Source organism: Macrobrachium rosenbergii, chromosome 51 (assembly GCF_040412425.1).
Source record: "Macrobrachium rosenbergii isolate ZJJX-2024 chromosome 51, ASM4041242v1, whole genome shotgun sequence".
NCBI classification, from domain to species: domain Eukaryota; kingdom Metazoa; phylum Arthropoda; class Malacostraca; order Decapoda; family Palaemonidae; genus Macrobrachium; species Macrobrachium rosenbergii.
The window spans coordinates 42,538,233-42,554,882 of NC_089791.1; the positions used below are offsets into that span (position 1 = coordinate 42,538,233).

General features: G+C 34.7%; 1 protein-coding gene across 5 annotated transcripts in view; it reads right to left on the bottom strand.

The window, feature by feature from the left end:
* The window catches only part of LOC136833344 (trypsin-1), a 436,392-nt gene that overhangs the window by 20,279 nt on the left and 399,463 nt on the right, over positions 1 to 16,650 (bottom strand). For all 5 annotated transcript variants that reach the window (XM_067095357.1, XM_067095358.1, XM_067095360.1 and 2 more), the window contains one exon: positions 2,081 to 2,197. In XM_067095357.1, the coding sequence (XP_066951458.1) occupies positions 2,081 to 2,180 (100 nt within the window). In that variant the 5' untranslated portion in view covers positions 2,181 to 2,197. The remainder of the gene's footprint in view (positions 1 to 2,080; positions 2,198 to 16,650) is intronic.

Sequence of the window (16,650 nt, forward strand, 5' to 3'; positions counted from 1 at the left end):
CCAGTACTCGAAAGTAAATGGGTTTATCTATTAAAAAAATTTTAAAAATAAATTTAAAAACCAACACCACTGCTTACAGCGATGACAAGCAATAAACAAGTAAAAAATGCGCCGAAGTTTCTTTGGCACAATCGAGTTTTCTGTACAGCCGCTACAGCGTATAATCAAGGCCACCGAAAATAGATCTATCTTTCGGTGGTCTCGGTATAATGCTGTATGAGCCACGGCCCATGAAACTCTCAGCCGGCCGTAGAGGCCTGTCCAATATCGTTGCCAGACGCACGATTATGGCTAACTTTAACCTTAAATAAAATAAAAACTACTGAGGCTAGAAGGCTGCAATTTAGTAATTTTGATGATTGGAGGGTGGATGATCAACATACCAATTTGCAGCCCCCTAGCCTCAGTAGTTTTTAAGACCTGAGGGCGGACAGAAAAAGTACGGACGGACAGACAAAGCCGGCACAACAGTTTTCTTTTCCAGAAAACTAAAATGGTCATCTACAGTACTACAGGATTGCACAGTACGAGTAAGTGGAAGAAGAATCTTCAGCCACAGGGTCCTGATGTTATCCCTGGCTAAGTGGAGAATTACCGCCTTCCACAGATAGAGAAGGAATAGTTAATTAATACTGTATATCAGTTTACAGGTTAAGAAGGGAACTGTGAAACACCCAAATCCAGCTTGGCTTACACAACCTAACTTTCTGGGGACGTGTGCACCTTTTTGACAATTATGAATATCACGAGAGAGAGAGAGAGAGAGAGAGAGAGAGAGAGAGAGAGAGAGAGAGAGAGAGAGAGAGAAGCCGGTGACTAGAAATAATACTCTATGACCTGTCCTTCCAGTCAATAAGAAATCATGTCCTGAATGTATCTGGTATCTCCATCCTTAAGTTACAGTAAGTTGACACAGTCCTGTAATTTTTCCAGTATATCATCTAAAGTCTTTTTACGCAATCAAATGTGTTTACGTCTTTCCAGAACGTAAAGACGTCTTACTTAATTATGCAAAATTCCTGTGACTGACATCTGAAGTCCGGACGAAATATAGGGAGTTTGGAGACGGGGGTTAGTGTCCCGTATAAAGTGTATTAAAAAAAGTTTCTGTTCAGAATATTGATGAACAGAAATATAGAAAGCATTTACCAGCAATAAAATCAATGCTTAAACAACTTTAACTGTTAGTAACAATTAAAAAATTATGTACTCAGAATATTGTCTAAAAATAAATGTATATTTGGAACAACTCTATCAAATACTACAAACCAAGATTGCACACTCCGTTAATGACCTGTGGAGAAAATGGAGGCGTGTCAGTTTAACTGCTCTCTGACCCGGACATTTCACACTTTTAGGTTCGGTGAGTTTCTCTGTTCATTTGTCTTCTCAGGACACAGTTAACTAGAACACATTTTCCACTAAGACATCTCCTCTCGGGTGGATAAATTAGCAAGAAAATCGTTGCTACTGAGATAATGAACGGTGTTATGTTGTGAAGGGAAGTATTGGTTCAACAACTGTTCAGTTTACGGAATTTATTTAGATACCTAATCTGATGTGACACATATCTTCTAGAATAAGTTAATAAGGTTAAAACAACTGCTTTTCGTTAACAAATTTTCTATATTTACAGTGCCAAAGAATAAGAAACTTTTGAGATGCAAAAATTATCAAATGTTTTGTAAAGAACTCCACAAGACAAAAGGCCAACCGCTAACAATTGTTGTTTGAGTTTTCAATTGTACAGGCAATATAGTGGGAAATATCCCAAATACTGTATACATATAGTGGGAAATATCCCAAATACTGTATACATATAGTGGGAAATATCCAAAATACTGTATACATATCTAAAGATATTAACCAAAGGAAGAAAAATGTTCAGTTACTATATTATTTTACAGTAAAAAATGTAAAAATAAATTTTCCTTTGAAAATGCTTTTTAGAATCGAAATAAAAAACATTACAACAACATGAAAATTTTCTGATCACACCCAATGATCCTAATCATCGTAATAAACCACAAGAGTTCCACTAAATGCCGAAGATAAAATTATGTCATTAACCATTACATACCTTGTGCACAAACGGTGTTCAACTGTAATGGGAGGAGGAAGGTGAGGAGGAGGAGGTAATTATGGGAGACCCGCGCTACCCCCCATCTTCCTTCATCCATGGCGTCACCACATTAACCTGGGGAGAGAGAAAGAAACAAAAAATGAAATAACAATCAACGATCGTGAAGTGTCTTTAAGCGAATTATTTAATTTGAGTGAGTCGTGTATACCTTGCTTTGACTTTTGCCCTTAGACTTCTATACTTTGACTGACCCGCATACTTTGTCAGACTAATTTAATCTGACCGATTCACGCACTTTGCCCATCTTATCTAACCTGACTGACTTACGTACTTTGCCAGCCTAATCTAATTTGACTGACTCATTTACTTTGTTATCCTAATCTATTTTGACTGATTCATGTACTTCAGCAGTTTAATTTAATCCTCCTGATTCATGTACTTGGCCTGGCTAATTTAATTTGACTAACTCGTGTACCTTTGACAGATTACTTTAATTTGGATGACACCTGTACTTTGACTAATTTCATCCAGTTAATTAGATTTAACTGACTCCTATCTTATAAATAACTTGTATTCTGAATACCTTTGGCACTTTGATTAGCTCAGGTGCTCTGACTGATTAACTTTCTTTGACTAACTTACTTCAAATGACTCCATTGCTTTGACTGACTCACGTCCTGTAGATTACCTTGCTTTGACTATCTTACTTCAACTGAATCTATTGCTCTGACTGACTCATGTTCCTGTTGATTACCTTGCTTTGACTATCTTACTTCAACTGAATCTATTGCTCTGACTGACTCCTGTCCTGTTGATTACCTTGCTTTGACTATCTTACTTCAACTGAATCTATTGCTCTGGCTGACTCTTGTCCTGTTGATTACCTTGCTTTGACTATCTTACTTCAACTGAATCTATTGCTCTGACTGACTCCTGTCCTATTGATTACCTTGCTTTGACTATCTTACTTCAACTGAATCTATTGCTCTGACTGACTCCTGTCCTGTTGATTTCCTTGCTTTGACTATCTTACTTCAACTGAATCTATTGCTCTGACTGACTCCTGTCCTATTGATTACCTTGCTTTGACTATCTTACTCAACTGACTCTCATTGCCTGACCTGACTCTTGCCCTGTTGATTACCTTGTTTGACTATCTTACTTCAACTGAATCCATTGCTCTGACTGACTCCTGTCCTATTGATTACCTTGCTTTGACTATCTTACTTCAACTGAATCTATTGCTCTGACTGACTCCTGTCCTGTTGATTACCTTGCTTTGACTATCTTACTTCAACTGAATCTATTGCTCTGACTGACTCCTGTCCTATTGATTACCTTGCTTTGACTATCTTACTTCAACTGAATCTGTTGCTCTGACTGACTCCTGTCCTGTTGATTACCTTGCTTTGACTATCTTACTTCAACTGAATCTGTTGCTCTGACTGACTCCTGTCCTGTTGATTACCTTGCTTTGACTATCTTACTTCAACTGAATCTATTGCTTTGACTGACTCATGTTCCTGTAATAAAAGCATGACACAATGCAAGTCATTTATATACCTAATCTGATGTGACATATTTTTTAAAATGATTTATTAAGATTAAAAGACTGCTTTCCGTAAATAAAGTTTCTATGTACACAGTACCAAAGAACAAGAAATTTCTGGGGCACAAAAAATATCAAATGTCTCGTCTAGAACCCACAAGATAAAAGACCACCGGCCTTTTAAAACACAACCTGATAAACAACAGAACACTGCGAGATAAAACACCGCCTGATAAATAAAAGATCACTACGCGATAAAAGACCACCTGATAAACAGATGAACACTACGAGATGAAAGACTACCTGATAAACAAAGGTTTCATAAGATTTCTGACATCATATACTCCCAAAAAATGACTTCATCCCAAACCATGCGATGTTAATGATGTCACACCTGTTCAAAATTTCCATTTCAGCCATTCCAAATATTGCCGAACACTGAACTAAACATCCGCCCCATCACCACAAGTATGTGAACTGATTTCTCTGTGAGAAGTAATTATAAACAGTCTTAATTTTGTACACCTCAACACGAGTATGTGAAGTACGTCAGCTGACTTATTATGAGTCACTTTTATCCACAGTTGCTTGAGATTCCTGACAAGTATTTAGGAATATATATGTGTATATATATTCATATATATGCAGATATAAATTATATATTATATATATATATATATATATATATATATATATATATATATATATATATATGTATGTATAATATATATATATATATATATATATATATATATATATATATATATATATATATATATATATATATATATATGTAAGTCCGTGTCTGTGCATGTGCGAGTATGCGTGATTAAAAAAAAATAATTACAAAAGATCTACAACACGAAGAAAGATTCTACATCGAAAAAATAAAGAAAAGATTTAGATTACTAGCTATGCCAACAAAACTAAGCAAACCAAAGTGTCGACTTTGTTTGTGGCTCTTTCTTGGTTTCTTGACCATCTTTGCGGAGGAGAGGAATTTAGTGTGATAGATGAAAGGGGGCCATGCGCAATGCCAACTCACTGAGGTTGAAAATAAGAAAAAATAGAGAACAGAGAACGGAGAACTTCTATTACACGAAATGGCCAGACCTTTAACGTAAACCATAATATACTTGATATAAAAGGTAAGAGACTTTATTCCAAGGTCACTTTTGGTTGGAGAGAAATAGTTACAATTTATCTATGAAATAATTCTCTTTTTTTTACCTTCTGGTCACTGTGGTTGCAAAGAGATGAATTTGCTACGGTTAACATGGACACGCAAAACCGGCAAATGAAACCACAAGAAATTATGGGGCAGCGGAAACAAGAAACACAAAAAGGTTCCTTTATCTCAGAGGTGGCAGACTGTTCGTCTTTTGAATTCAAATCTTGCTGTTCACTATTTCGTGAGTTCAACTTATAAGCCAGTTTTACATTTGTCATTCACTATTATTAGCTCATATAAAACAGAAGATAAGGTGTGTACAAGCATACGTCAAACACACATGCATATCTACATATACATGAATAATATAAAAATATATATATATATATATATATATATATATATATATATATATATATATATATATATATATATATATATATATATATGGTAATTAGACGTCCCTCATTCACTATATCTCGACTGCAAGAGAAGTTGGCTATAGGAATGGAATGGAATACAGAGTTTAGGCCAAGCACTGGGACCTATGAGGTCATTCAACGCTGGAAAGGAAATTGAGAGTAGGTAGGTTTGAAAGGTGCAACAGAAGGAAAACCTCGCTGTTGCCCTTTGAAATAATTGTTAGGAGAGGGTGATAGCAAGATGGAAGGAAGATATGAATGGAGGTACAGCAAGAGGCACGAAAGGGATTGCAGCTAGGGGCCGAAGGGACTCTGCAAGGAATCTTTAGCAATGCCTACAGTGTACCCTATGAGGTGCACTGACGGCACTACCCCACTAGGGGGAAGTTGGTATAGCCTACTCACCAGAAACTGAAATGACTAAGGGCGTTGTTAAACAGCTAGTGATAGACCACACTTTGAGTCCTCACCGAAATCTTTCTCTCCGGCATCGATAACCTTAGTCGTTGTGACGCCAGGCAAGAAAAAAAAGGAATAATGTATTCCTAAGCTACAACCATTTGAATCACGATTTCTATTTATAATTATATGCCATCATTCGCCTTCTATAAGTAAGAAAAATTTTGTAATTATCCAATTTTCTTCCATCTTTTTCTTCCCCTATACAGGCACACAAAAAGCTGACACAGTGACCTGTATAAGAGCAGAAAGAGATACTGAATTGGCAATTTATTTGATTTCTAAAACATCAAATAACCTTTGGCGTTAAGGCACAATTTGCAATAAAATGACACTAAATAACAGTTAATTTAAATGAAACAATCAGTTTTGTAATGGGGTCGGTGGCAGACACCGTTATAGCAAAACGTGATGTCAATTCCAAAGTCATTCTAATATTTATAAGGCTAAAAGGAAGTCAATACTTTAACATCGGCCGTGATAGAATTACTCTGATGGACTAGTTTAAATTGCATTCTCAACCACAAGTGGGACTTGTGGGAACATTCCGAGAATAAAATAGATAAGTTATGGACGTTTGATTTCCATCGTTCAATAAAAATTATCTGACGAATAAAGTAAATTACAATGTCCGACTTACACAATGCCTTAGCAAATCATGATGTTTCGATTATTGTCTAAAAGTGAAATCCATGTAATACTCCTCAGGTCAAAATCCCAGAATCAAAATGTCTTAAATAAAATAAAACCCCAGTTTCGAATATTTGACTCTACTCGCAAACCACTTTGAGTTGTCTCATCTCGTCACTGTGGTTAATACCGTATCATTGCACTATATCATCTTCAGCGAAAACTATAGCAAATGATCTGTTTGTGAATTGTCCTTACATTTTAAAACTTGCGTTTTATTGTACCCATGCAACTTACAGCATTAAATTATAGAATTATGGTCCAGAAAAGAGGTAGAGTATAGATATCTGTTGTATTTCTTTTGTTCTTAAATGTTTTTATATTCTTGGAGGAATTTCAAAGCTTAGAGCACTCCTCCACAAGTTCTTGAGATAGAAATAAGTCAATATAAGAAAAAACGATTTATGGTTCAGTACTCTAGTACAATGTTGGTTTCACCCAAACAAACAAAAGTTTCTCGACAGCTTTCATGAGAAGAATAAGAAGGAGACTAAGACAGAATGAGTCACGAAGAATAAACGCAGGCATTCCCACTTGCACGAGTAAACATCAGTTTCATTCATGAGGGAAATCAAAGGTTTTACTATTTTTTTTTAAAGAGACATCGCTGTTTTCCTTTTTATTTATTCCCTCTATTTTTATCATAAGTTATTGCAGGTTTTAACATTACTCCGCCAAGATACAAATAAATGTCCGTTTGCTATTTTATGAACGAAGATGGGAAACCACAAGAATTTCGTTACAACAAAACCACAGGAACTAAACATCAATGTCCGATACGCACCATCTGCTGCATAATGTACAGTGGGTAAACCATATATTACTGTTAATATCTGTGTCTAGGTTACTCTCTCTATCTCCCCCAGCCGTTCCCCCAATGTCTCTAATAATACATAAATAACAAAGGTATGATAGTATTTTATAAGCTGACAACTTCACATAGTATATAGAACTGCAATTACTGTATGAAATGATGCCTTACTCTTAAACAGAAATTCTACATGAAATACTGCAGCAAAGAGACACAAGAAGAAAGCTGTGAAAATATGAGAGAGAGAGAGAGAGAGAGAGAGAGAGAGAGAGAGAGAGAGAGAGAGAGAGAGAGAGAGAGAGAGAGAGAGGTAAACCTGAGGGGAGAAAGCTTCCCATCTTGGTTGTCTCTCGGACAGGAATGTGGAGATGAATGATTTTACAAGTAACGTAAAATGTATACAGAGAGAGAGAGAGAGAGAGAGAGAGAGAGAGAGAGAGAGAGAGAGAGAGAGAGAGAGAGAGGTAAACCCGCGGGGAGAAAGCTTTCCAGCTTGGTCGTCTCTCGGACAGGAATGTAGAGATAAATGATTTTACAAGTAACGCAAAATGTACAAGAGAGAGAGAGAGAGAGAGAGAGAGAGAGAGAGAGAGAGAGAGAGAGAGAGAGAGAGAGAGAGAGAGAGATCAGTCAAAACTTTTCATTTTCATAATCTATGTAATCTGTAATCTTGTTTAGTTTGTGGAGTCGAAAGCGAATAGTTCACTGTAAACATGATCAGCCTATGAAGGTGAAGGAGAGTTTGTTTGACTGTAAATAGGGTCAAGTGCAAGACTTTTGCCATGCCACAGATAAAGTGGTAGACCGTGTCAGTAAAGAGTAATAGTTTTGCTACTGATGAAGGAATACATACATACATACATACATATATATATATATGTATATATATATGTATATATATGTATGTATATATATGTATGTATATATATAACATTTTATATATATATATATATATATATATATATATATATATATATATATATATATATATATATATATATATATATGTGTGTATAAATATATGGTCTGCAAAAGAATAAAAATAAAAATAAAACAAAAGTAAAAAATACTGTACATGAAGAGAAATGTTTGCAATAAAGGACCCAGTGATTTACATGGCTACAACAGTGACGGCCTTGATCATGAAAGTCATAATCGGAAGTGGAAAATCTATATCATATCTGTAATTTCTAAAACTTATCTTGCTTGACAAAGCTAATCCTTTAGTTATTGGTAAAAATAATCAGAATGATGTCTAAATAAAGAATTTGACAGTATAATTCTCGATTTAAAATCACATACAACTAGCATTTGAGATTATGGTGTAAATTGTCGTTGAATGTCTAAACTGAGCTCGTATATAGTTATTAGATCCATCTGTTTTTATGAGTTACATCGGCGCTTAGTAAATATTTAGACAATAAAAGCAGCAAACCCTCCCGACGCTTCAAATATACAGAACGTTTACCATAGACGCAAAGAAAGTAAGAAAGTGAGACACACCATTCGTGGCAATGTCGCTTGAGGTGGCTGTTATTGTTGTTATGGTAGCTGTTGGATATTCAGCAAACTATGCTACCACAGGGCTCTCTCTCTCTCTCTCTCTCTCTCTCTCTCTCTCTCTCTCTCCCCGGAGGGGCCCTGGCCGAGCTCACTCGAGATAAAACTTTCCTTGTCCTATATTCCGTCTCTGCTTAACCGGCTTCAGGTTTTCACACCAGCAGTTGCCAAATTGTCTCGGCGTTTCCAGGAACAGATGCTAAAGGCCGCCAGATGTGTCTTCCACACGCTATCGACCACGTTTGAAGAAAAACAAAAAAGAAAAAGAAAGTTACGGACGAGATAGCACTTATGTATTTTATACGACCAATGTATGGGAAACGGAAAATTCTTGAAGAGAATTCTAAAAATAAGAGGATCACAAACCACTCTATAATGCTCGTGAATAATCTATTTACTAGCAGACTGCATCAAAATCTTAAATATCAAATATGACGTTATGATATTAGTATATGATTCTTGCAACAGTATCAATATAAACACGACGAAACGGAGAAAGTTCACGTAAGTACTTGGACCAAATTTAATCAGAGTACGCGTTCTCTTTTTAAAATGCAAAACTGCAACAGGCAAGATAATAAAATGAATCGAGAAAATTTGTAACCAGTGAGAGATGAAACGTTAATATTGAATAAATAAGGCTACTCAAATAATTTCACCTCGCCAAATTTAACCGAAGGCTCGCTACTTGATTAGCTACCTGTTCGGAAGCCAACGCATGAATGGACCTGCAATTTCAAGTTGAACCTGTCTACAGACGGTGTTTTTCCTTTCAAATAAAATGATTTTTGGAATTTCAAAAATGAACTTGGAAAAGTCTTCCTTGGCATTATTTTAAAAAGTTTGTGAATTTCTTGGTAAAATTAAACTAACGTTACTCTTAATTAACCGTTGCCTTCCTGATTCTTGTACATATCACAAAATTCAATGAGGGAATTTCATAATTCTGATTGACAAAATGTTCATTAAAAAAAAGTCTACACTAATACTACTCCATTTAATTCTTCTGCCATCAGGATTGCTGTTCTTTAGGTTGTCACGCGACCTCATCTTTCGCTGGAATCAGCAGTGCCAAGGTTGTTTACTGCACTTGATAAATTACGAGGCTTAATTAAGCATAGGTATGACCAATGCCAATGCCTTATAAAAATATGGTTACCGAAATTTACAGTAATAGGTCAAAATGTTGCCGCCGGAGAGCCACCAGTGATTTTATGAGTAATTGAACTGAATCAGGTCGAGAATGATTCGTACTTAAATTTTTAAGTAAATGTTATACGAGTTCAACAGTTCTGCATCCACAGAACCTTCATTACTCGAAAACATGTTTCGAGGTTTAGTGATTTTTGAAAATAGAATATGGTAAACCACTTTTGAAGTACTGTAAATACCAAGATGTAAATTCATGATTCAAAATAGCTAGCTACATTTATAAATAACTAGGCTACTTTGTGGTCATGGATTCTCAAGCCACAATTTTATTAGGATTGCTCTGTTCATGGAATAATGAAACGACATAAACAAAAAATGAATTGTTATTGTTTCAATCTTTACATCCAGTACCAAATTCATTTAAGATTTTTTACAGTAAGAAAGTTTTCAAGTAAAGATGAATGATGCTCGGGAACAGTCCACGCACAAACAGGTTACTAGCGCTCTCTCTCTCTCTCTCTCTCTCTCTCTCTCTCTCTCTCTCTCTCTCTCTCTCTCTCTCTCTCTCTATATATATATATATATATATATTATATATATATATATATATATATATATATATATATATATATATATATATATATATATTATATATGTGCGCGTGTGTGTGTGAGTGTGTGCGTGTGCGCGCGCGTGTGTGTACGTGCGTAAGTTAAACATGTCTTAAGCAATGCATACACATAGCAATGCATCGAGTTGTCTACACATAAATATGTGGATAATTAAAGCGCTTAAACAAAAGGAACAATATTCAGGAAAATGGTAAAAAAAAATTATATTACGATAGTTTCAATGTAGTCTGACAAGACGAAAAACCTATTTATAAATGCTTGCGTTATCGGGGGTAATGACATGAGTGAAAGCTACGGCGTTCAAGCAAGTTATATGATCCCCTGAGAGAGAGAGAGAGAGAGAGAGAGAGAGAGAGAGAGAGAGAGAGAGAGATGTAACCCTTGATGGGAAACGATATTGTTCCACGTCAATGGAGACTCGGCAAAGAATATATTTAGATAAGCCACTTGTCGGTCAAGTCCAAAACTTCTCATCATTAAAACTTTATTCTCTTATTTTAAATGTTCTCTTAACAGGCCTGCTCATGATCCCATGACAGTGGATTCACAACCTGGCCAAAAATGCAGAATGTCACTCAGGAGTTGCATACAAGTTTGAATTTCTCCCTCACATTAAAATAATGACATATAAGTTTAAAATAACTGATATGACCAAATAAAATATACGATAAAATATGATCGACTAATTAAAAGTGATTTACCTGATGGACCAAAATAAAAGTAAAGATCCCTCTCTCTCTCTCTCTCTCTCTCTCTTCTCTCTCTCTCTCTCTCTCTCTCTCTCTCTCTCTCAGTGATGAATTAAAAGAAGCCTTTACGAATAATAACGATACAGATAACTGAGGAGCATGAAAATGTATTTGGTTTCGTCTGTCATGACTGCTACACCTAAAAAATCAATGGACGACACTAAGAAATTCCCTTTGGCTGCCTTTCGAAGTAAAATCATGCATTTGCCCTTACAGTAAAGAAATGAAGAAGGAGACAGCATGACATTATTCTTAAGAAATTTCAATAGGAAATTAAAGAGTCCAGGAATATATATATATATATATATATATATATATATATATATATATATATATATATATATATATATATATATATATATATATAAGAGACATATATATATAAGAGATAATATAAGAGAAATTACGAGATTTTTCTCTTAGAAAGGTTTACTCACAATAAGGAGAAAGGAAAGCTCATGAAAACAAAAATCCCAATTTATCCACCTGTTAAATAAATATAAAAGAATCTTGGATATAGCTTTATTTTCACTTTCATCACACCAGCAGTTAAGAGTTGGTTGATTTCGACACAATTACACTACGCTAATGATAAGCCTCAGCAATACGGCAGTACTGGATAATTTCAACTTTCAATAGATAGTGATCCTGTTGGATTTCTCAAAACGTTGAAGCAAATATCTGAAAAATGAAAACTCCAAATGTTACTTTTTTATAAGATACTCATCAGGAGTGGGTAATCTCAACAAAAATAGAAGGTAATCCAGGTCTTCTGAAAGTGGAAATTGTTACGTAAAAATACAAAAAAAATCGGACATAGACTGTTTTACCAATGATTTACCACTACTGGAGACATCTATAAGATCGTGAACATTAATATGATTTCATGAATGATTATAAGAGAAATTACGTTGCTTGTCACAATACGGAGAAAGGTATAGTTTTGAATACAATATCATAATTTATCCAACTGTTAAATAAATACAAAAGAAACTTGGATATAGATTAATGATCACTTTCATCACACCAGCAGTTAAGCGTTGGTTGATTCAAGCAAAATTACTCTACGCTAATGACGAGCTTCAGCGATGCGGCAATACTGAGTAATTTCAACTTTCATTAGATAGTGATCCTGCTGGCTTTCTCTAGACATTCAAGTAAATATCTGAAAGATGATAACACATGACACCGTTTCATAAGATTCTCCTCAGGAGTGGGTGATTTCAACGGAAATAGGTAGTAATCCAAACCTTCTGAAAGCGGAAACTGTTACGTAAAAATACGAGAAAATCGGACACAGAATGTGTAACAAATGATTTGCCACTATTGGAAATATCTTCAATACCATGAACATTAATATAATTTTACGAATTATCTTATAAATAACTAAAAGTCTAGAAAATAATAATAATAATAATAATGATAATAATAATAATAATAATAATAATAATAATAATAATAATAATAATAATAATAATAATAATACCCAGTTGTAGTTTATGACGCAGCCGATGTTTTGGACAGATTCTGTATAAATTTAGGATTCACATTACATTCAGCAGTATAGGAATGAATGTGGTGGTGGCTTTTATAATTTTTCCTCCGTCGCCACAACCGTATGTTACATAAAGCGGCTTAGTGATGATAATAAAAACGAATATTTTTAGTTTGTGAGCGACTGCGAAATAATAATAAATAAAGTATTATTTATCTAAATAATCGAATACACACACACACACACACACATATATATATATATATATATATATATATATATATATATATATATATATATATATATATATATATATATATATATATACTGTATATCATAAAATGGCTAATTATAAATAACCAACCTTTTTGTCAAAGAACATGTTTCCTTGGAAGGGAGAAATTTAGTTGATAAATGACTGGCTATAAGAAAAAGTTGATAAAAACGACAAAACCTGATGTTTGGAGTGAAAATGATTCGTCTGGAGCATCTCTCAGAGAAAATAAACTTAAAACACTACCGATCACAGAAATTAATCTGTAGTTCGAAATAACCCAAATTCCTTATAGCCATCTGGGATGGCGAGTTGTAAGTTTAAGAAGTAATGACCACACACTGCGACTAATGAGAGAGAGAGAGAGAGAGAGAGAGAGAGAGAGAGAGAGAGAGAGAGAGAGAGAGAGAGAGAGAGAGAGAGACCAATTAAAGCACTTGACTCACAGCAGCACCCTAACTTTAGTTTTTGGCCACTTGCTAATTTAGTCATAATTATGATCATGATAGTTTTCTTAAGTTTCAGGGTTCCCATTTTTCGCAATTACTTGTCAGAAATAAAAAAAAGAGGCTATTAATCTACCATAAAGAATGAATATCAGTTTACTAAGTAAAATGACGCATAGATTTGTATATGATGGTTAAATGTCAGCTGAGATTTCCGAGGAATTATTCCTTGCGTAACTGAGGTTTTAGTATATCGATTAATTTGACACACTATTTGTAAGTTACCACGAACACACACCTACTAAGAATTCTGAGCAATAATTCCCCATTTCTTCTCATCAATTTACCAATTAATTCCACATCACATTGTATATAATCATGACTGAAGACCGTGGAATTCTGAGGAATGCTAGATTAGACGGGTCGATGACTTACTCCAAATCGCCAGCGTGTGAAAATATTGGCATATCCATAACAACAAAAACATCAACAAAGAGTTAATGATTTTTCCCTTAGGGCAGCTAAGGGTAATTGCTCTAAGTGTTGAGGTTAACACTGCCCGTACAGGACCATTCACTTGTTACTAAGGGCTTTGAACTTGACATATTACATTCTTTGTACGTGAATGTGTTTTTTTCAAAAACGAATCTTTTTTTGTGTACACGCACTTTTTAAAGACATTCTTTTTTTTAATGTAGGTTATTATTTCATATTAAATCATGGCATGTACAACTTAAATTTCCCAATAAAGTTACGACTGGTCAAGCCCAATTTTTCAAATTTTTCAAATCAAGTTAAGAAGGGCAAAGACTAATTTTTCAAATTAAATGAGGACAGATAAAAAGTTAATTTTTAGAATTAAGTTATAACATCCAAAGCCTAATTTTAAAGTAGGTTTGCATAATGAACACAGAATTTAAAAAGTAAGTCAAGCGACCTGCGCAAGATCTATGGAATTGCCGTCCGAACCCAGGCAACACTATTACAAATGAAAATGTGAAAAGGTAAAAAAGAGGCTACCGTGTCCGAACGTACCAGTATTCGAGGTAATTATAAGACAGACAAACGTTTGTTCCGATACTCACCCACCTCCAGCCTGTCATGCCTAGTTTTTACATTGCTTTCATCTTTCCTTTTTATTATTATTATTATTATTATTATTATTATTATTATTATTATTATTATTATTATTATTATTATTATATCTTAACTCTATTTTCACGATTATTATTATTATTATTATTATTATTATTATTATTATTATTATTATTATTATTAAACATTTGCATACAAGCCTAAACGACTGTTAACTTCCAAACAAGCTGCCACCCAACAGAACGTCTATATGTGATAAAAGCGAAAACACAGAGAAGATAACAACAAATAAGTAAAAATAAATAAACTAACAAATCAATATAATATATAATAAAAAAACATATGTCATAAAACATTGGCAATGGTGTATGGCAATTTAATAGTGAATTAACAACCCTGACAGGAAGACCGTTCCACGAGTAGAAAATCTTGAATCAGCATGTATGTGCATATTAGCATGTGTACAGCACATTAAGAAATAATAATTCTATTCCCCTCGCGCGCATGGTGAGAGAATACTCTTCTGCCTTATGAAGCGTGAAGAAAAAGAAATAGAACCCGCATTCATTTCTGCAATGTCTTGAGCAGTGTAAAAGAGCAGTCTGGCAAATTCACCCAGTGGTCAGTATTACTCACGAACGCGGTTAAAGCTTACCCGTCTCAGTATTCTGTTTTCCTGAAAAGAGCAACTCGGAATACGCTCGCGGTTTCAAGATTTGCTGAGGCTCTTAGCAGATGACTCAGCACGCAACCTTGACCCTTCAGTGTCTCGAGCGTAAGAGCTCAATTTGCCTGCGCTTCAGGATGTAACAGGTGCAGACGTAAAGTGTAACGCTGCTCACCTTTCCCATCATTCGCATTGTTCCGGTTCTCTTGTAATGATGGAAGTAAAGGAGGCTTCAATCATCTTTTATGTAGCATCCATCATGTGTTCTCTCCTTCTTTCTCTCTCTTCTGGTGGAGATGATGATGATGATAAAATGCAACGAAATTGGATATCGGCGATGAGAAGCTCACACAGGTATTGAGAACGCGTCCTCATTAACAGGTCTGCAATGTCGGCCACACGAGTTGCAAAGGCAATCATTACATTAGAGAGTGTAAAGGGCGGAGATAGATCTGCTATAGAATTCATCACGACTCGTTTCGGAACCTCGAGACTCCATACCCCTTCCCTCCCCCCGCCCTGTCACCACCCCTACTCCCCCTCACCCTTCCGGTTAGTATTTTTTCCCTTTTTTAATTACCGCATTTATGATTTGTGGAGGTAAACGAAGAAATTCACTGTGCCTACTACGAAGAGAAATGTTGTAACGGTGAAATATTTTACGACGAGGTCAATAAATGGTAAATATATCCTGCACTTTTACCTGAAACGCAAGATTCGAGAACTCCGTATACGCCTCAGTGGAAGTTCTATACAAAATAAATCATGACAATGCAATGGAACAAGTCCCGCTCACAGATGAAAGATATCTTCAAATCACGGTTGCATACATAAATACATTTATATATTTCAGCATAAATACATATATAATCATATAATCACTCAGAACTTATAAATATTCTTACATATATACATACTCGCACATACACATAAAAATAAATAAATGAATAAATAAATTTATATATATGTATGTATGTATGTATGTATATATGTATACACACACACATTTATATATATACTGTATATATATATATATATATATATATATATATATATATATATATATATATATATATATATATATATATATATATATATATATATATATATATAAAATCTGTACTGCATACTGTGTACACATGTAAACAAAGAACGAGATAGACGTAAGAATGAACAAAAGACGGGATCTCTAATTACCCCTGTGGTTACCCAGAAAGTACGTGAGACATGAAGAGTATTTTCACTTAATTCACATATAATTATGACCGCGAAATTAACACTGCCACACTTTTGCTCTAATTGTACAGAGTTACTCGAGATATTTTTTTTTAATTATCAACAACCACGCGAGCAAGGGATACTAGACTTTTCTGTCTGGAATTAATGGCCGATCGC